Genomic DNA, 21,125 nt, shown 5'->3' with positions numbered 1-21,125 from the left:
ACAACCACAACATAAATATGGGGAATGATGTAGACAATAAAGTAATTATGAGAAAGTGGATTATATTCTAAATATCTTGGCAGCTTGAAAGACTACGGTGAAATATAGCAAAGAAAGCAGAATTAATGTACAGGGAGGGGGCAGTGTGGAGGGGAAGGTAGCAGTGCCGCTTTTAGAGTAATGCAATATTTTTCAACTAGTTACAGTGTTACAGTTACTAGTTACAGTGAGGAGTTATTAGATGGACTATACCCTGGGAAGACAAGCAATCAGAAATTAAAGATCGGATTGCAAAGCTTAACCAGACAGGGATATGGATTTGGATCATAGACTAACAGTGAAAGACTAGAGAGTCCCTACAAGAAGTGGGATAGTAATAAGAATGAGGGGACGTGAAAATTATATGACTGAACTATGCAAGAAGCTTTCTGGTAGTAGAGTGGATGATGAATGGAGTATTACTGTCCATCTCCAGCAATTTCTCATTGAAATTGATTATGGTGTGTGAGCTGCTTCTAGCTACGAGAACAATTTATGTACACAACATGAGCCCATTTATGTAGTGACTAACTGTCCATGGGGGATATGTGGTTGAATTAGCTGTATTCCCACCATTGTCAAGCTTCTGTTACTGTATTCTACGATCATGTTCAAACATATAAATCTCAAATTTCTGAATTTTTACTTGTGTGGTCTTCAAGCCCTTTCTGAACCGCTCCATGTTACTCTGCAGAGGGTCTACATGATGACTGAAGCTTCTGCTAGTACACGTATTCTAATTTCTTCATGGGATGCTGAACTGGACTGCTCAAAGCCAAGCAGTACGGTTAAGTCAACTAACTATTTGATATACACACAATCACATTAATGTGTAGCACCTGATCTTTATCAATACAGACCCAGTGTGAGAAGCACAAATTCTATTTTCCAAATTGCTCATATTTGCTCTTCAAGCGACCGATTAACACCTGCAGTTTTTCAGGTGTGAACTGGAGGAGCTTGACCATCTGTATAATGCATTCTTGTTCCACTGCAAGCAGTTAAGGCTTGGTTAAAAAGTTCTTCATCAAATGGGTGTCAAATTTCCAGACTGTTTGTAGAAGATTTCTTGTGGGAAAAAAGTCACCAAATATTGTGAAGCTGTGATCACACAGTCTTTGTTAGGCCCATTTTCTCATTGGAGATTTCTCACGGAATGTCACTCTGGCATACAACTTGACAAACAGAAAGCCATCAAAGGGACATCACAAGCATAAATGAGAAACTACGCAATAAAACACTCCCAACTGTGCAAGATTGTATTTCCAAATTTTTGGTCACCAATGAGAGGGAGAGAGCTTCCACTTTATTGAAAAACTTATCCACATAACCTCATTACACACATAGACCTGTCTGAGTTGACAGCTTTGTAAGACTAGAAATAAACGGAATCTTCCCCACTACCTGAAAATTTATGAGACCTGCTGAATGAGAAAAAAGAAAATAGCCGTAGGCCATGAATGATGTGGAACAAATCTTTAGGCAATGCAGCAGCTGTTAAAATGACACTCTCATGAGCTGGCGATATCATGGAATATAATGCCAGTACCACCACTAAGATGTATACACAGTGTGAACATTTCATAATATGTAACAGCAAGAACATATTTTCTTCAAATCTGTATCAATAACATGTGCATTGTAGGCATCAGTACGAGCCACTACCCCACAAAAAGGAAACCTGTCAGTTTCCTTGAGCTATGAGCTGAAATCAGACACAAGCAAAATCTTGAAGTTGATGTTCTGTATTTAAATAATAAAGACAGCTAAAATAATATACCCACATGAGGGTGTACTACATGCAATAATACACAGAAATATCAGCCGCACTGGGAGTGTGCGAATACAGCCTGTAAGTGTTGTAAGCTTTATTTCAAATAATGGATAATTGTGCACCTTTGAAGAGTGGTAAAGTTTAGGCTTCTAAAGCACTGAAACATGTATAAAACATTAAATAAAAATAATTAAGACATTAAACATATGGGGGAAAGTATCTCTGGAAATACTAAAAATTCTCGTTATGAAAGAAAATGTTTGCTAATCATGTGCAACGGTACTCCAGTTCAAACAGGATTGTTTGGACATTCTCTGTTCAGCGTATCTCTTCATCCTGATTTGCCTTTTCCCATCGGCTGGTTCCCGCATTACACAATGTATGTTTTCTTACATGTATGAGGCCTCCTCCTCTTATCTCGTGAAATACTCCGTTTATTATTTTGATTCTATATTCATACAGTGCCACCTAACTCACTGAGTATTTTTTGTACAGGTAAAGCAAATTTGAAAGTAGCATGTCAATTATGTGAACCATCTTCCATTCACACAAATAATATGACGGCATCTGGTCCTGCCTATTAGTGCCTGAGATATTCAAGTTACACATTGGTTGGCAAAGCTTAAGGATGAAAGCAACTTTTGCATGATGTATCGCTGCCATGAAACTTAGTCCCATGCATAGGAGGAAATGCTGTAGTATAGTACAGAAGATGTCTGCAAGAAATACGTTATGAGACAACCAGAAATGACACTTTTATTCAAAGAAACTGAATTCACTGCAACTGATGATGACATTACAATGGGTGGGACATTGTCCGTAACTGGGCGGGTGATCACCATGGACGGCAAGGCATGCCCCCGAACAAGGTTTCATATTGGCTACAAGGTAGGTCAGGAGTTCTTTGTAGTAGAATGTTCCATTTATCCGCCAGCATGGCTGACAACTGCTGGATGGTCATTGGTGTATGTGGACATGCTGCAATAATATGTCTCCCCAACACAACCCATACATTCCTGATGGGATTTAAGTTGAGGGAATGGGCAGGCTAGTTCATTTGCTGAATATTCTCTGTTCCAAGTGCTGCTCTACCTGCAGAGTTTGACGTGGTTGTGCACTGTAATCCATAACGATGAAGCCGGGGCATAATGCACTCCTGAAATGATGTACATGGGGGATGAGTACAGGGTCACGCTAATATCGAGCAGTGGGCTACATTCATCACACTTAATTTTTCTTCCAGTTTCCCAATGATTCTGAAGTCATCCAATCCAAATGATGGCTCTGGGCCCTGTTTTAATGAATCACACCATCATAGCGCAAAACTGCTTGGTGACTGACACGCTCTTTTCCTGTTCCTTCAACTGTCTGTTGTTGTCCATTTTGAGTTATAATCACCCTGACCTCATACTACATGATGTCCAGCTTTCTATGCTTGACTGGAAGACCTCTGGCAACATGCTCCTGCACTTTCATCCATTTTCACCAAGTTGTTAATATTTTACACTACATTATTTATCTTGTCCTTAGTTTTACAAAGTAGTTTATTGTACAACTGTCAGTGGTTTTGAGATCATTTGCAGGCAGGAATTTGGCACTTGTGTCACAGCATTAAGATATTCTGTGGAGATATTATAACCTCTCTGTCTGGCCTTCCACTTTCTGATCATCACTATGCCTGAATACTAAGCAATTACACGCATTTTCCCCAATCTTGTGAATACAACTTCTTTAAGGTGTTCCTCCTATTTAACCTTTGTGTCCCAGTGCAATGAGTTTTCAGATTAAAAAGGTTTTAGTTGGCATAAAACTACTGTAATAATTACCCTTACAAATTTGATGGCCAACATGCTGCTTCTCCTCTGACAAATGAAAAATGAGCTTTTCCCACTAGTATTAATCAAGCATCCCAGCATTTGAAACACATTTATTTATAGAAATGACTGGGTTGTTCACCAAGTACAGTCAGTGACATAATTTACAAGACCCCTGCCTCATCGTTATGCTGCACTGCTCCGTTATACTCTATGTTAAATACAGCGCAACATGCAAGGTGATGAAGTGCTACTAGTATACTGTCCAAAGGTGTGAAGCCGAAAAACAGTCCAAATACTGTGAAACTGTTTTACATAATGTGGGGGACTATATCGCTGCTGATTCATTTATCTGCCCTATCTATTTGCTGTATTCAATAAGCTAACAAAAAAATGCTGTTTAGTGTGCACTGCACTAATACAAATGAATTACTAATTATCATGATAACATTATCAAAAAAGTATTTTTTAATAAAACAAACTATTCCAAATTGTCACGGATTAACAGAATAATATGCACTTTCAGCTTCAAAACCATCTGTCTCTACATTCAGCACACAGTCATACTGAAATGCGTTACAGGACTACCACAAAGGTAAGCAAATGTAGCACTGAGAGTAATACATAACAAAATTCAGTTAACAAATAATTCAGTACCACAATTAAATCAATACAGTTGGCAGAAACAGTAAAAAAGGAGGCACAAATAAGTGTGGAATTCAGTAATTTTTTCAGCTTCAGATCTACAGGACACAGAAGCAAGGTCATGATGAAACTTACGGGAAACAAGCTGTCTTAGGATTTCTATACTGATTGTTGATCTGCCTGCTAGTGGCTTTTCACATAAGGGGTAAAAATCTCCAGCAAGATTAGAACTGAAAACTAACACATCCTTCTGCTTGAAGGGCACACACTTTACGACTAAGCTATTGTACGATTGTGTCAAACAGGGCTGCCTTGTTAGTTAAATAGTTTTGTGTTCCACGGATCCACTGCACGATAAATCATAATGATGTAAAATGAGTCATTTTACATTCACATTGCAAGTTAATTTGTAAATATGGCCACATGCTGAACAATTACTAGGATTTTTTTTTAATTAAATCCAAAGCTGTGTGTCAGTAATTCAGATCCACCACCTTTTATGCATTACATTAACAGAAATTCTTCTGCGGGGGAGGAGGAGTTGTCAAGCAAAAATTTTTTCAGTTTGTTTTCGAATTTTACTTTGCTGTCTGTCAGACATTTTATATCACTGGGTAAATTATCAAAAGTTTTAGTTGTGGCATTGTGCACCATTTCTGTGCTAAAGACAACCTTAATGTGGAGCAATGAATGTCATTTTTCTTTCTGGTATTGTAATTATGTGCATCACTGTTCCTTGTTGTCACAATGATGACAAAGACAGAAATTGTACAGCGCAAATAACAAACTAAGCTGCAATTTCTGTTGGAATGAGCTTCCTGGACTCTAAATCATAAATCTACTACATCTGGGTCATCCCTTACATGAGGATAATTCAGAATATTTAACCTAAATTACAAGAAAATATCAAATGAATTTACCAGGATAATTCTTTACCAAACCAGGAAGTAAATCAACAATTATATGGTTGCCAAACATATTCTATAAGACTGCCAATTCTCCATTAGACTTGTAACAGGCAGAATGTATTTGCTCAGGCAATGTGATCCTTGAGCTGACTGGCACCAGGAACGCTCACCCTTCAAAGACACAGTGGTGCTGGCTGCCACTGCAGTGACTGGGAGTATAAATAACTAATAAAGACCAATGAGTTTTATTTGCATTTCTGTAACTATGATTTGGGTAAAGTGTAGTTACGAATAATATTCGGATACACTGACTGCCACTTGAACATTATACATAAAGAGCATGGAAAATTATTCTCTGTAGCTGTTTTAGGTATTTTTGTTTTTCTGTCTTAACCCTCAAGCAGATGTGTCATTCTTCATAACACAATGGGCGTGCAGCGTACTTTGCACATATGTAAAGAATATCTGTCTTTATCTTACTGATCGCTCATTTGATTACTAATTTCTCTTTTAGACTACCTCATTATGAGACTATGCTGCTAGTTTGTAATATGGGTCATTTTCTTGCATGTATTGTTAATTTTTTGTCACCTAGTTTGCTGTTTATTTTATGTTACTGCCACTCGTTTGTACGTAAGACAAACGCTTTATCACTGTTTGGCTGAAGCAATGACGAAGGAATATGTATGTGGTCGCAACTATAAAACAGCTACGGCACAAGACAGTGTTAATTGTGGTTGGTGTACTTTATACCCACTTAGGGGTTAAGTAAACTGCAAACTAAGAAACTAATTCACTGGAAGCAATTCACTTTTTTAGCATCACCAGACACTATTACATTATGCATAAATGAAATTAATTAACTTTAACATTATATACGTGAAAACAGGTTTCCTTATAAACGCCTACATTGGTACCACCTCTATGACAAAACAAAACAAATGAAAAAGAACATAGTACTGCTTGTGAATAACACGTTTTGTAATCAGAATTCATATGCTGCAAATAACCTACAGATTCAGATCACAAACACAAACAACGTAAGGGAATTTTTCACAATGACTGAAAAATAGAACTCAAAAGCCGAGTACATAATTAAACAAGTGAATCGCTGCAGTGCGAGTTTAATTCCAGATTCTGATAACATTGAAGAAGAAGCAGTTGTGATGAGAATGTGAAACAAGGAACAAAAAGTGTGATCAGTAATGTGTTAAATACATTAGTCAATTATTTATAAAAACCAGAGAGACAAAAAGCATCGTCTAATTGTAACTATTACAAGATAACTGCTGGTGATGCTTTGTCAATAATAGCAAAAAGTGCCTGGCGAATGAGCTTTTCAAGCATCAGACAGCTTAAGACAGAGAGGAACCAAAGTAACAAGAAGAGGTTATCTTAGGTGAGCGTGGGATGGAATGTCTATACAGTATCTCACAGTTGGCGTATTTTCCTCTCAGTTGTTTCATACTAACATGCCTTTTAGGCTATCACAATATATGTAAATTATCAAGGTGTAACTGTTAAAACAGACTGCTATTTCGAACATCACGGCACTTGTGGTCAATCTGCCTCAGTGGACAAAACTAATTTTAATTTCATTTCATCTTGGAGGCTATAGTAAATGTTTAATAACACTTTCAAGATAGTAACCGCACATGTTAACTTGTCTCTTGAGACAATTGCTCATCGGCTCTTGTTTAACTGGAAAGTTCTGTGTCACACAAATAGAGTCAAACCAGAAGGACAAATAGGCATGGAGATTAGACAGCTCACTCTTTACATCACTGTGGAATAACTTGAAAAAGTTAAGCATTGGTAAGGCAATTAGTTTCGATGAAATGATGTTGGTGAAATAAATTAAAGATTTTGAATGAAACCTAAATCATTTCTTCCTAAAGCATTTCTGTTTTGAAATCACCCGTACACAGCTAAATAGAGCCAAATACATCTAACTGAAGATTTCTTTGAGTAATTTTGAACATTTTGGTAACTCACGGTCACAGTGGGGAGTGTCCATCACTGCCGCCTTGTCCATCCCAGTGCAATGCAATCCCCAAGTAACATCCTACACAATCATCAAGGAGCTCAGTGGTGGTATGGTTTCATGGAGATAATCAAAAAGTGAGAATAAAAATTTTTACAAATCACATGAAATGAAACATGGGAGTTTCCACAGAAACAATACAGTTTAATTTTTCCTTAAGAAGCATAACTACTTCATAGTAGTCCTGAGGGATGCAGGACGTAGGGATTGGCCAAATGTTTCTGGTACAAAATACTGTAAGAACTCCATATTCCATGTGCAGGTGTAGAGTTACAATAGCGGTTTGCTGAAAGTTTATCCCATGAGGAACTGCTGTAATTGGCCACACTCTGACATAGTTGGAACTTCACTTTGTGGAAGAAGGTCAAAAATAATGCATACTTATTTTGTAATAGGTGCCAACACTCAATGGTTTCTTACAGAATGACAGTAAAAGTTTTGACACTACTGCATCAGTTCACACACATGGTGTAATACAAGCGAGTTGGTAGTGTTCGAATTTTTTGTGCTCCGCATTCAGATATAGTCTAATGTTGTTATTTTTTTCCTTTTGTTGTCACAGAAGTATGTGCCATCAATGACATCAACATTTGTTTGACATTGAAAAATACAATGGAATTATTTACAAAATTAATAAGCATTTCAAAAATTATTACAATTAGAATTCCAAAATATCAGTTTTAAATGTTCGAAGCATAAAAAAGCAAATCACCACCAGCAATGTGTGAAGAATGTGAAACTGAACTTACAGTGCAATGATTCATTCATTTAATTATCTTCACTGCTTTTGAGTTCTATTTTTCAGCCACTGAGAATAATTCCATTGCACGGTTCACTTTTGTGATTTGAAACTATATGTTATTCACAGCATACAAAATTTGATTAAAAAACGCAAACGGAAACCTGTTTTCAAGTACGTAACATTAAAAGTAATTAGTGCTATTTACGCACAAAGTTAACAGCATCTGGTGATGCTAAAAAAGTTAATCACTTCCAGTGAAAGAGTTTTTTAGTTTTCAGTTTGCTTAAGGCAGAAAAATGAAATAACTTACAACAGCTACAGAAGAGGATACTTTTACTTCACATGTGGCAAAGGTGTTATCGACCATACGCCTGCCCAATGAGCCTCTTCCACTTCTGCCTGTTCAATGCGCTGTTTGTCCAGTTGCTGTTGCTGTTCATCCTAGTTGTGTCCTCCCGAATGTTATCCCGCCATCTGATTCTCTGTCTCCCTCTTCCTCTCATTCCATCTATTGTTCTGCTGAACGCCATTCTAGGTAGTCTATTCTCTGTCATTCTTGCTATATGGCCTGCCCAATTCAACCTTCTCCTCTTGAGCACTTCGACGATGTTACGGTGTTTGTAGAGCCCTCTTAATTCTTCATTTCTTCTTATTCTCCATTCCATGTTATTTTCGTCGTATACAGGTCCAAAAATTTTCCTTAGTACTTTTCTTTCGAATATTAACAGTTTTTCCTCATATTTCTTTCTAAATATTAATGTTTCACATCCATACAACATCACAGGTATAATGGTCGATTGATATAAGCGGATTTTGAAGTTACTGCTAAGTGATCTTTTTCTTAGAATTTTGATGAAACTAAAAAGTGTCTTGTTTGCTGTTGATAAACGGGCATCTATTTCTATATCTGATCTGTTGTTATTACTAAAAAGACTTCCTAGGTCATGAAATTGAATCCATCTACAGTCAGAGGTGCATCTTTTCTAATTTTCTTACTTATGGGCAGGTACTCTCTTTTCTTCACTAACATGTAATCCTATTTTCTCAGCAATTTTTGTAGTAATTTTGTATCATTCTGATTAATTTCTTTTCGAACTACTTATCAGTGCTACATCATCTGCATAGGCAAGTCTTGTAATGTTCACATCCCGTAGCTGGATCCCTCGTGGACAGGTTTTAGAAAATTCTCTATCGATCTTCTCTAGGACAAGGTTAAATAAAACAGGTGAAATGGCATCCCCTTGTCTCAGTCCAATGTACACCTTAAAATCTTCAGTTTCTCTTACCAGTGTCTTTATGCGACATAAAGTTTCATCTATACATATTTTAACTAATCTGATTAATTTTGATAATATTTTAAATTCCTTCATTACATTTAGGAGCGTCTGTCGGTGTATGCTATCATAGGCCTTTTTAAAATCTACGAATAGTATGTGGACATCTACATTGAATTCCCACGCATTCTCAGTTACTTGTCTTAGGGTGAATAACTGATCTAAAGTGGATCTGTTTCTGTGGAAACCGCATTGGTAGTCCCCAATCAGTTCTTCTGTTATTGGTATCAGCCTGTTTAATAGGTAGCTCGATAAGATTTTGTAGCTGTCATCCAGTAAGGCAATTCCTCTGTAGTTACCACAAACAGGTGGATCATTCTTCTTAAATATGGGGCACACAATTGCAGTTCTACAATCTGCAGAAATGGACAGAAGAGGATAACTGCCAAAATAATTTTCCTAGCTCTTTGTTTATGAAGTTCAAGTATTTAAAAAAAACTTTGAGAGTATATATAACATAAAGGAATTGTCGCAATTTAACTGTACATAGATGTCAATCTGTAAAATTATCAAATTGTTTAGCTAGAACACATGAGTATAATTTCTACTGTCATCCAACTGGTTTGAATTTCAGAGAAGTGTAAAAACAAAAAAGCAATGTTCACAATATGAACGAAGAATCATCTTTTATGAAGGAAATATATCAGCAATTACCTGAAAAGTGGTTCTGATTATTCTGTGGAGGCAGTGAGTCAGAGGAGCTGCTAAAGGCACTGGATGACTGTATACTCTGCCCTAAGCCTTCCTAGGAGCGAAAAACAATGCAATTAAGAACATGAAGTATGTAAATTCAACTGAATTTTTCATTTACATTTTAAATATGTCTAGCAATGTATGTAGTAACTGTTATGTAAAAAGGCAAGGCAAAGAATTGAAATTTTACAAGATATAAACAAAGAAATAGTCAATGAATTTCTGCTTTATCTGATGCACTTTAAAATAGCCAATACACAATGGCCAAATTTGTTACTTACATCTGTAATTGGTATGCAGTCATCCTGGAGAACTTCCTCATAGTTACCATATTCCACAAACCTCACAACACAAGTCCTATCTGAGACACCAGTAACTTCCGCATTGTAATACTGCAAAAGATCGTGCCGAATTACCAAATGTAAACACAAATTATTCTTTTGTAACTCAGTAAGATATTGCCATTTATCTTTACAAAATACACTAACGTAACTATCAGGTGGTTATAATTAAAGTGCAGCTAGTCACAGAAGCCCAATGTGAGCTGTAATTATTGTAAGGCAGCAAAATTAGGTACATGTGCTAATGCATAATTGATGAAAATAAATAAATAAATAAATATATATATATATATATATATATATATATATATATATATATATATATCATGTGCAGATCTGGGACTGTACATAGTTTGACAAGCCATAATGTGAGTCAACAGTATGGCTACTGAGAAGTGAGACAATATGCTTTCAGCAAAACTGTTACATGTGAACAATAGCAATTACAGTGCTGCAATGAGAGAGTACCACTGACTGAAAGGTTCGACGAGAGGCCCAATGTCGTTAAATGGTTGAAAGAAGATGACAGTAAAAAGTGAAAACATTGGTGACCTTGGTGTGGTGCCTGGAAGGCACCTATCCTGTTGGAAGTTATTGATGAAGTTGCTGTTGCTGCAACTGAACATGCAGCATGAGGCCCAGGTAGTGCTAATGCTTGTGCTCATGCAGTGTCACGAGAATTGTCCATCCCATGGTAGACACTGCAGAAAGTTTTACAATCTATTTTACACTGGTATTTATAAAAGATCCAGACATTTCAGCAACTGAAATGTCATGATACGCAGCAACATTCTGAATTTGTTCTTAGGTTTCTGGCAAAGAATGAAGTTGCTGACAAGTGGCAAGACAATATACTATGGAGTGATAATGCCCATTTGCCACTACAGTGTGCAGTGCATACACAGAACTGCCAGATTTGGGGTACTGTTAAACCACGTGTTGTACACAAAGAGCCACTGCATTACCAGTATGTGACTGTGTGATGTGGATTCACACACTCCTTTATTCTGTCTGTTCTTTGAAGAGAACACATCAAGAAGGCCTGTCAGGTGCACCAAGACATCTGCACACTATCGAGACCTCTTTGTAGAGCAAGCAATTCCTGCTTTCCCATGCAATATTGAGCAACACCATGCAATACAGAGCAACACCTCATGTTGCTCACCCGGTGAAAATCTGCTTAACGCAACTTTCCACAGAGAGGTTTCCCAGATGTGTGGCCTACAAGATCACTTGATCTGAACCCATGAGACTTTTGGTCTGGGGATATCTAAAAGAATGTGTTTACCAGGTACACAGTCAGTCTCTATTCAAACTGAAGGCCAGTATACAAGAACACATCGCTCGGGTTCCACTGGGCCTGTTGCAAGCAACTGTTGATCATGCTGTTTTACAGATGCAGCATCCCTCTGACATCCCCAGTGCTCACATTGAACAAATTGTGTGAGCAGTGGTTAGGAATAATTCAACAGTATGCTTTCCTCATTTGTTTGGCCTTTTCTGTCAAAAGTCCCATTCCTAATCCATTTTATGGAACCATCTCTTTCTTGAATTCACAGTGCCAGATTTGCCCCCGGTGGCCAAAATTGGAACTAATTTTTTTCCAGCATACATCAGTTCCACATCAATGCAGCAGAATATTTACCAAATTTCACTTTTACAGCCCACATTGGACCTCTGTGAGTAGCTCCATTTTAATTATAACCACCCGGTACTTAGCAGGCAACATTTTTTCCCATATGTAACAACCAAGAAGGAATTAAGATATTGCATTCATGGTTCCACACCAAAATTTAAAAATCCATGTTTTACAGGAGATAACCAGTATACCACTTGATTAAAGCCATACCCCTTGTGAATAATGCTGCACAAATGAAAATAAAAATTTTTATTTCCCTGTGAGAGTCTTCCTAAACATTAGTTACTTAAAACAACTATTATTAAGTCAGAATAAATTATTGTGATGATCCACGTGCAAATTCGTACTAGCTTACCAATCAGTATAATAAACTATAAGACACATATAACTGCTAGCTCTGGCTGAACAATTAACTACGGCTCACTATACTCAAGAGTGTATAATTCAATTAGCTGGGTAGAAAATGCTAAGGCTACTGAAACTAACTGTTGAATCAAGAAAATTCATACTGCCATGTCTTCTTTTTATCAATCAGTTATGAGTCCTCTGATCATTATATGTTGGCATATCACATGAAATGTATACAGAGTGTACTGAAAAGGACTTAACAGCTATGAAGATTCATACAAACTTACTCGTGTGACTTACAGACATAGTCATGTTATCATTTTGAAAGAAAACTGATTAAGTCCTGACTCAGATGTTACATTAGTATAGAAATGCGGCACTGCAAGTACTACCGGCAGTCACAGCAAAGATGGCTGCCTTACCAGTTCCAAACATGGTCACTGTGTGTGTGTGTGTGTGTGTGTGTGTGTGTGTGTGTGTGTGTGTGTGTGTGTGTGTATTTGAGCCGAAGTCTGCGACAACTGAGCTAAGTAATTTTCACACAGAGTATGTTAAAGATCCTCCCAGTAGGCTTACTATTCATGAGTGGCATAAATGTTTTACTGAAACTGGATGTTTGGTAAGACATAACAAATCCACAAGTCGTCCCCATGCATCTGACAACGTAAACAGTCCTGAAAAATAAACATGGATGCTTCTTGAGAGCTGGGTGTCAAAATCGACCCAGTGTGCTTCACGAGAGCTGGACATCCCACGTAGGACTGTTTGGTGTGTCTTAAGAGAATGGTTGAATCCCAACCCGTACAAGTTTACAATTGCACAAGATTTAAAAGACTGATGGGACTGTTCATAATGATTTTTGTGTGCAAGTGTTACATTGGTTGGATGAAAGATTTCACTGGTAAGATTATCTTTAAATGATGACTAACTGAAACCCTCAGCTGCCGACAGGTGTTGTTGATACGCCTCGATGTGGACAGCTGAAAATGTGTGCCCCGACCGGGACCCGAACCCGGGATCTCCTGCTTACATGGCAGACGCTATATCCATCTGAGCCACCGAGGGCACAGATGAATAGCGCGACTGCAGGGACTTATCCCATGCATGCTTCCTGTGAGACTCACATTCCCAACTGTCCACAATTCTACATATGTAAAGTACCTTATAGACATTTGCCCATCCACTCATTACTTGCGCACGCTTTGGCGATTCCCGTAAGTTTGGGCAACCTGTGCGCGTTCGCACAGACGAAGGTCAATGGCTGGGTAGCCTTTTAACTATATATATGAAGACAGTAACTGTTCTTGAAAGAATAGATACTGTTGATGACCGTGCAGCTTTTCCCTGGAATAAATGATGACTAACTGAAACCCTCAGCTGCCGACAGGTGTTGTTGATACACCTCGATGTGCCCGGTCGGGGCACACATTTTCAGCTGTCCACATCGAGGTGTATCAACAACACCTGTCGGCAGCTGAGGGTTTCAGCTGGTCATCATTTATTCCAGGGAAAAGCTGCACGGTCATCAACAGTATCTGTTCTTTCAAGAATAGTTACTGTCTTCATATATAAGATTATCTTTAGTGATGATCGACTTTACACTGAATTGGTCAATTTAATAAACACCACTATAGTATCTGGGGCAGTGAAAATCCACGAATATTTCTGGAACATGAATAGGATAGCAGAAAATGGAATGTGTTTTGTGCACTGAATAACAGCAAAGTTTATGGAGCATTCTTTTTCCAAGACAAAAGTCTCAAAGGAATCGTATACTTAAATATACTGGAAAACTTTTAATCTCCCAGATCGATAATAATGATCAAAAAGCACCATACTTCCTCTCCAATGTCAAGGATTTCCTTGATGTCCACTATCCATGTAATCTGACGGACGAATTGATTGTTTAATTGAGAGGGGTATGGGACCAAACGGTGAGGTCACTAGTCCCACGATTCTAAAGTGAGCTACAGAAGAAAGATGGTCTGCTAAAAGTGGATGGACTCAGTCAGGGGAGTCAAATTATAAAATAATGAACATTGAACATACACACTAAAAGCATAAAAGTTGAGAGCAAATCTAAAAACTGGAAAAAAGGGGGTGGTCATGGGGCACAGGCTGTGAAGACTGCAAAAGAAGTCCCAACCACAACCAACCCATCCCTGCTCCAAAACTAAAGGAGAACTTTATATCTGGAAATAAAAACCACTTTCACGGAGAAAACCGAGGACCAGGTCATCAACCATCTGTGGATTATCTGCTAATATTAAATTTAAGGAAGCAGGGAGACTATACTTAAAACAAAGAGCTGAAAGAAGCGGACATGCACCAATATGTGAGATATCGTCAGTCTGGCACCACAACCACATTGTGGGGGTGGGTCATTAGGTAGGAGGAAACAATGGGTGAGCCGGATACGACCAATGCGTAAACGGCATAAAACGGTGGACTCCTTCCGAGAGGAGCAGAAAGAAGAGCGCCAAACTGCAGTAGATTCCTTGACTGTGCAGAGTTTATAACTACGAGCAGTAGTGCTCCAAATGGCACTCCACTGTTGGGCAAAGAGAGATTTGATGTAGATCTACATATCCACAGCTGGAATCATGAAAGGAAATGGAGGGGGGGGGGGGGGCTTAAGTATCTGCTTCTCTAGCCAAAAGGTCAGCCAATTGATTCCCTTGGATGCCCAAATGACTTGGGACCCAGAGAAAGATGACTGAACAGGCGGGACACTCAAGGGCAGATATAATGTTATGGATAACAGAGACCAAAGGGTGACTAGAGTTGCATCGATCGATAGCCTGCAGGCTGCTCATGGAGTTGGAAAAAATTAAAACACTGTGAAGGGAGGCCTGAGAAACAAAAAGGAGGGCCCTGTGAACGGCTAGAAGCTTTGCTGTGAACACACTACACGATCCTGGCAAGCAAATGGTGCTTGAAGCCAGTAGGAGACGTGAAAGCATATCCCACCTCATCAGCAGTCTTAGAAACATCAGTGTAAAACATGGTGGCACCCTGGAACTCCATAAGGATGGCACATACAAGACACCGGTAAAGCGTAGGAGCAACAGAGACCTTAGGACCCTTGAATAGATCGGTCCTAATCCGTGGTCTAGGTACCATCCAAAGGGGGGGGGGGGGGGCATGGGAGGAAAGACACGGGTTGCAGTCCAGTGAGTGCAGATGGAGGTCCCAACAGATGGTAGAGATACGCATGCCAACCGGCAATCCCACCTATGGGTGGGTATTCGGATGGAGACATCCCTCACTGGCGAAGAGCACAGGGTACACAGGATGGTAAGGGAACTGGCGTATGGAGATTGCATAAGAGACAAGGAGTTGGCTCCGTCGAATGTGTAGAGGGGGAGTCCCTGCTTCTGTGAGAAGACTATCAACAGGACTTGTGCGAAAGGCACCGACAGCCACACGCACCCCACAATGATGGACAGGGTCAAGGAGTTTCAAAGTGGAAGGAGCTGCTGAGCCATAAATCTGACTTCCATAATCTACTCTGGACCAGACCAAAGCATGGTAAAGATGAAGAAGAGTGGAATGGTCTGCACTCCAAGATGTGTGGGCCAGGAGGCTGAGAGCATTAAGCTTCTGCATGCATGTAGTCTTTAGGTGGCGAATGAGGCGTAGCCATGTCAGCTTGTTATCAAAAATAAGACCCAAGGAACAGGACTGTGCTACAACATCAAAGAGCTGGTTGCCTAAATAACCCACGTTTTTGAGGAAGAAAGTTTGAAGCCATGGGCTGTGGCCCACGCAGAGGCCCATCGTATAGCGCCTTGGAACTGGCACTCAGCAGATGCTGGTTGGTTGGTTTGTGGGATTGTAGGAACCAGACTACTACGGCCATCAGTCCCTTTCTCCACGAACTTGAAACACCCACAAGGAATAAAAACAAACAACGGAGATGACACAGGACAAGAAAGACACAGACAGAAACCAGAAAAAAGGAATTAAAATCACACAGAGTGTGACAGTGGTTGGCCGACCATAGGAAAAAAAAAAAGGAAAAGCCAACCACCAAGAAACGCACTAAAAACCCCAGTCTAAAAAAAAAAAAAAAGACACACTTAGATCAAGCGATAAAACCCCCCTGCATGAATAAAACTCAAAACTAAATCTGCCGTCGCAACGTCATCTGATAAAAGTGCAGGGAGCGTATCAGGCAGCGCAAACGTCTGCCTGAGCAGAGTTAAAAGTGAGCAGTCCAACAAGATGTGGACCACCGTGACAGCTGACCCGCAATGACATAAAGGTGAGTCCTTGCGGCACAATAAATAGCTGTGTGTCATCCAGGTGTGGCCAATGCGCAGCCAGCAGAAGACCCCAGAGTCCTTGCGAGAGATCCGCAAGGAGGAGTGCCACGCACCAGTAGCCTCCTTGATGGCCCGAAGTTTGTTGGGTGAAGGAAGGGTGCGCCGTTCTTCACCCCAGGTACGAAGTACCTTCTGCTGCAAAACTGACCTGAGGTCACACTCTGAAAAGCCAATCTCCAAGGCTGGTGCACTGACAGCATGTTTGGTCAGCGTGTCAACAAATTCATTTCCTGGGATGCCGACATGACCTGGGGTCCACACGAGGACCACAGAGCAGCCACAATGGGCAAGAGTATGGAGGGACTTCTGGACAGCCATCACTGACGAGAGTGAGGGAAACACTGGTCGATAGCTCGTAAACCGCTCAGGCAGTCACTACAGATAACAAAGGACTCACCTGAGCAGGAGCGGATATACTCTAGAGCGCGAGAGATGGCGACCAGCTTGGCAGTGAAAACACTGCAGCCAGCTGGCAATAAGTGTTGTTCATAATGATCCCCTACAGTAAGAGCATAACTGATACAACCAGCAACCATCGAACCATCAGTATAGCCAACATCAGAGCCTTGAAACGCGGCAAGGATTGAAAGAAAGTGGCAGCGGAGGGCCTCAGGAGGACTGAGTCCTTCGGGCCCTGGGCCAAATGAAGCCGAAGGCATGGCGGGGCACACACCACAGGGGTATACGCAGACAGGCCTGGAAAAGAGGTGGAAGAGGGAAAACCTCAAGCCCAGAGAGAAGAGCTCTGACGTGAACCGCGATCGTACACCCTGACCGGGGCCGCCATTCTGGAAGATGGATGACCGACTGAGGGGACAGGAGACAATAATTGGGATGCCTGCCTCCACAAGTATGCTGTTGACAAGGCTTGCCGGGAAAGCTCCAGTGGCGAGTTGGATCCCACTGTGAAGGATAGGGTCCAGCAACCGCAATGCGGAAGGGGATGCCGAACCGTAAGCCAAGCTCCCACAATCTAGACAGGACTGAATTAATGCCTGGTACAGCCGTAGAAGGGTAGACCGATCGGCACCCCAGCTGATGTGACTCAAGCAACGAAGAGCGTTAAGATGCCGCCAGCATGTCTGTTTAAGCTGCCGAATATGAGGGAGGCAAGGCAACCGGGTATCAAAAACCAATACCAAAAACTGATGCGTCTCCACCACAGCTAGAGGTTCGCCGTGGCTCAGGGTGAACAGTGCATCGCCAGCAGAAATGCATAACGCAGGTCTTGGCAGCCGAAAACTGGAAGCCATGCGCTACAGTCCAAGACTGCACCTTGCGGATGGCGACTTGCAGCTGCCGTTCAGCAGTTGCAATGCCAGTGGAGCTAAAGTATAGGCAGAAGTCGTCAGCATACAGAGAAGCTGAGACAGACGTTCCCACCGCCGCAGGAGACAGACGTTCCCACCGCCACAGCGAGCCCATTAATTGCAATTAAAAAGAGGTAGAGACTTAAGACAGATCCTTGCGGTACCCCATTCTCCTGAACTCAGGAGAAACTATGGGAGGCCACAACTTGCACGCAGAAGGAACGAAGTGACAAAATTTTGTATGAAAATCGGGAGCAGACCCTGAAGACCCCAAACATGAAGCGTAGAGAGGATTTGATGTCGCTATGTCATATTGTATGCATTCTGCATGTCAAAAAAGACGGCGGGCAAAGGCCGTACGGATGGCAGACTCCAGGCACACCAGATTATCGACGGCAGAGTGGTCCTTACAGAACCTACCCTGAGACGGAGCCAGAAGGCCCCGAGACTCAAGTAGCCAACTCAACCCCTGGCTCACCATGCATTCGAGCAACTTGCAAAGAACGTTGGTGAGGCTAATGGGGCGTAGCTGTCCACCTCCAGTGGGTTCTTGCCAGGTTTCAACACGGAGATTACGATGGTTTCCTGCCATTGCGACGGGAACTCACCCTCAACCCAGATATGGTTGAAAAGGTCTAGGAGGCGTCACTGGCAAAATGAGAGATGTTTGAGCATCTGACAGTGGATGCAATCTGGCCCGGGAGCCGTATCAGGGCAAGCGGCTAGGGCACTTTGGAATTTACACTCACTGAACGGAGTATTGTACGATTCAGGGTGGTGCGTGTGAAATGAAAGGCTTCGATGTTCCAACCGCTCTTTCATGGAGCGGAAGGCCAGTGGGTAATTCACAGAAGTGGAACTCTGAGCAAAATGCTACGCTAAGTGGTGTGCAATTGTGTCGGAGTCAGTACAGACAGCTCCAGTCAGTGAAAGCACAGGTACGCTGACAGGGGTCAGATAGCCATAGAGTCACCTAATCTTCGCCCAAACCTGCGATGGAGAGGTGCGGAGGCCAATGGTGGAGACATACCTTTCCCAGCACTCCTGCTTGCATTAGCGAATGAGGCGCAGGCTCGCACACAGAGCTGTTTAAAGGCGATGAGGTGTGCCAATGAGGGATGCCGCTTGCGACGCTGGAGTGCCTGCCTGCGATCTTTAATAGCCTCAGCGATGGTAATAGGCTAGGGCTGCAGATCAGAAGGTCGATGGCTGAGTACGTGCCATGCGCCACACTGAAATGTGTGAAGGCACCAGTATTTAAAAGAGAAAGGTCGAGCTGTGCGAATACTTGCTCAATGATGCTGCCTCGGCCTGTTGCCGCTGATCCACCCCACAGAGGGTTACAGGCATTGAAGTCGCCCAGTAACAGAAAAGGTGGCAGCAACTGGTCTATCAGTGCAGTGAAGACACGGTGCGGGACATCACCATCTGGTGGAAGACAGAGACTGTAGACAGCAACAGCCTGAGGCATCCACACCTGAGCAGCAACAGCCTCTAAAGGTGTTTGTAGAGGGACAGACTCGCTGTAAAGAGAGTGAAGGACGTAGATGCAGATGCCACCAGATACACTCTCATAAGCTGCCCGGTTCTTGTAATAACCCTGATAGGCACAGAGGGCAGGGGTTCGCATCGCCAGAAACCACGTTTCTTCAACAGCAATGCAGAGGAAAGGGTGAAGGCTGAGAAGTTGTCGGAGCTCAGCAAGATGGTGGAAGAAACCACTGCAGTTCCACTGGAGGATCACATTGTCCGTGGCCGAGAAAGGCGTGAAGTGACCAAGGAGGCAGATTACGCCACTGGGTAACCTGCTGCCATCGATCGAGTACCGATGACATCCATCATGTCTGAGAGACCGCGAGATCTAGGCCCTCAGCGGACGCCAGAATCCGCATCCTCAGATGCAGCTTGCAGGTAGCGGTGGAGCGGGTGAGACCACAATTTCCTTGATCTTAGGGGTCTTCGATTTCTCATGCTGTTCCTTTGGTTGCCCTTGCTGGGAGTGCTTCTTTGATTCAGTTTCCGAGACTGAAGAGAACCACAAAGCCCTACAACCAGCTACCTGAGGCTTCTTCAGCCCCTGGTGGGTGTCTGGTTTGCCACTGGTACGAACCTGGGAAGGGAGTGACCCAAGGGATCCCTTCCAAGCAAGAGAAGCCGAAGAAGACTTATGCTTCTCTGGCTTAGAAGTGGGGACTGGTGTCTCCGATGGTTGGGGGGGGGGGGTGGGGGGGGGCGCACGCTGCTCCCGAGGTAGGTGGTGCGGGAGCAACAGGGAGGGAAGTGCCCCCCCACCATCAAGGGGGCAGGTGAGGTCCTTCGGCTCTGATAGCTGACTATATGTAGTGCAACAGATGGAGCTGTAACAGGAGTGACAGTGGTGGCATAAGATGACGTCATGCACATGAGATGAAGCCATTGCAAATTTCCGTTTAGTCCCAGTGTAGGTCAGTCAGTCCAGGGTCTTGTATTCCATTACTTTCCATTCCTTCTGTAGAATCTTACAGTCAGGTGAGCAAGGGGGACACAGATGGGAGACGAAGCACATGGAGTATCGGGGTGGGTTGGACGACCACAATTGTGACATGAGGCTGGAAGCATAGTGGGAAGACATATGGCCGAACTTCCAACACTTGAAGCACCGCATCGGGGGAGGGATATATGGCTTGACATCACAGCGGCACACCATCACCTTCACCTTCTTGGGTAATGTGTCACCTTCAAAGGCCAAGATGAAGGCACCGGTGGCAACCTGATTATCCCTCGGACCCTGTTGGACGCACTGGACGAAATGGACACCTCGTCACTCTAAGTTGGTGCGCAGTTCATCATCAGACTGTAGAAGAAGGTCCCTGTGGAAGATAATGCCCTGGACCGTATTTAAGCTTTTATGGGCTGTAATAGTAATAGAAACATCCCCCAGCTTCTTACAAGTGAGTAATGCCTGTGACTGGGCAGAGGATGCTGTTTTTATCAGGACTGACCCGGGCCCCACTTTTGACAAGCCCTCCACCTCCCCGAACTTGTCCTGTAAATGCTCTACAAAGAACTGAGGCTTCATGGACGCAAAGGATTCCCCATCAGCTCTCGTACAGACTAGATACCTGGGTAAATACGTCTCGCTGTCATTCACAGCCTTTCGCTCCTCCCATGGTGTGGCCAGGGAGGG

At 42.1% G+C, this 21,125-nt stretch overlaps 1 protein-coding gene across 1 annotated transcript in view; it reads right to left on the bottom strand.

The window, feature by feature from the left end:
* Window positions 1-21,125, bottom strand: part of LOC124790063 (tudor domain-containing protein 3) — a 147,381-nt gene that overhangs the window by 2,219 nt on the left and 124,037 nt on the right. Inside the window, exons 11-12 of the mRNA XM_047257627.1 lie at window positions 10,275-10,385; window positions 9,955-10,045 (exon numbers count right to left, since the gene is read on the bottom strand). Of these exons, the coding sequence (XP_047113583.1) occupies window positions 9,955-10,045; window positions 10,275-10,385 (202 nt within the window). The remainder of the gene's footprint in view (window positions 1-9,954; window positions 10,046-10,274; window positions 10,386-21,125) is intronic.

Source organism: Schistocerca piceifrons, chromosome 3, assembly GCF_021461385.2.
Source record: "Schistocerca piceifrons isolate TAMUIC-IGC-003096 chromosome 3, iqSchPice1.1, whole genome shotgun sequence".
NCBI classification, from domain to species: domain Eukaryota; kingdom Metazoa; phylum Arthropoda; class Insecta; order Orthoptera; family Acrididae; genus Schistocerca; species Schistocerca piceifrons.
The sequence above is the reverse complement of the archived record's forward strand: the minus strand, read 5'-3'. Positions and strand labels throughout refer to the sequence as shown.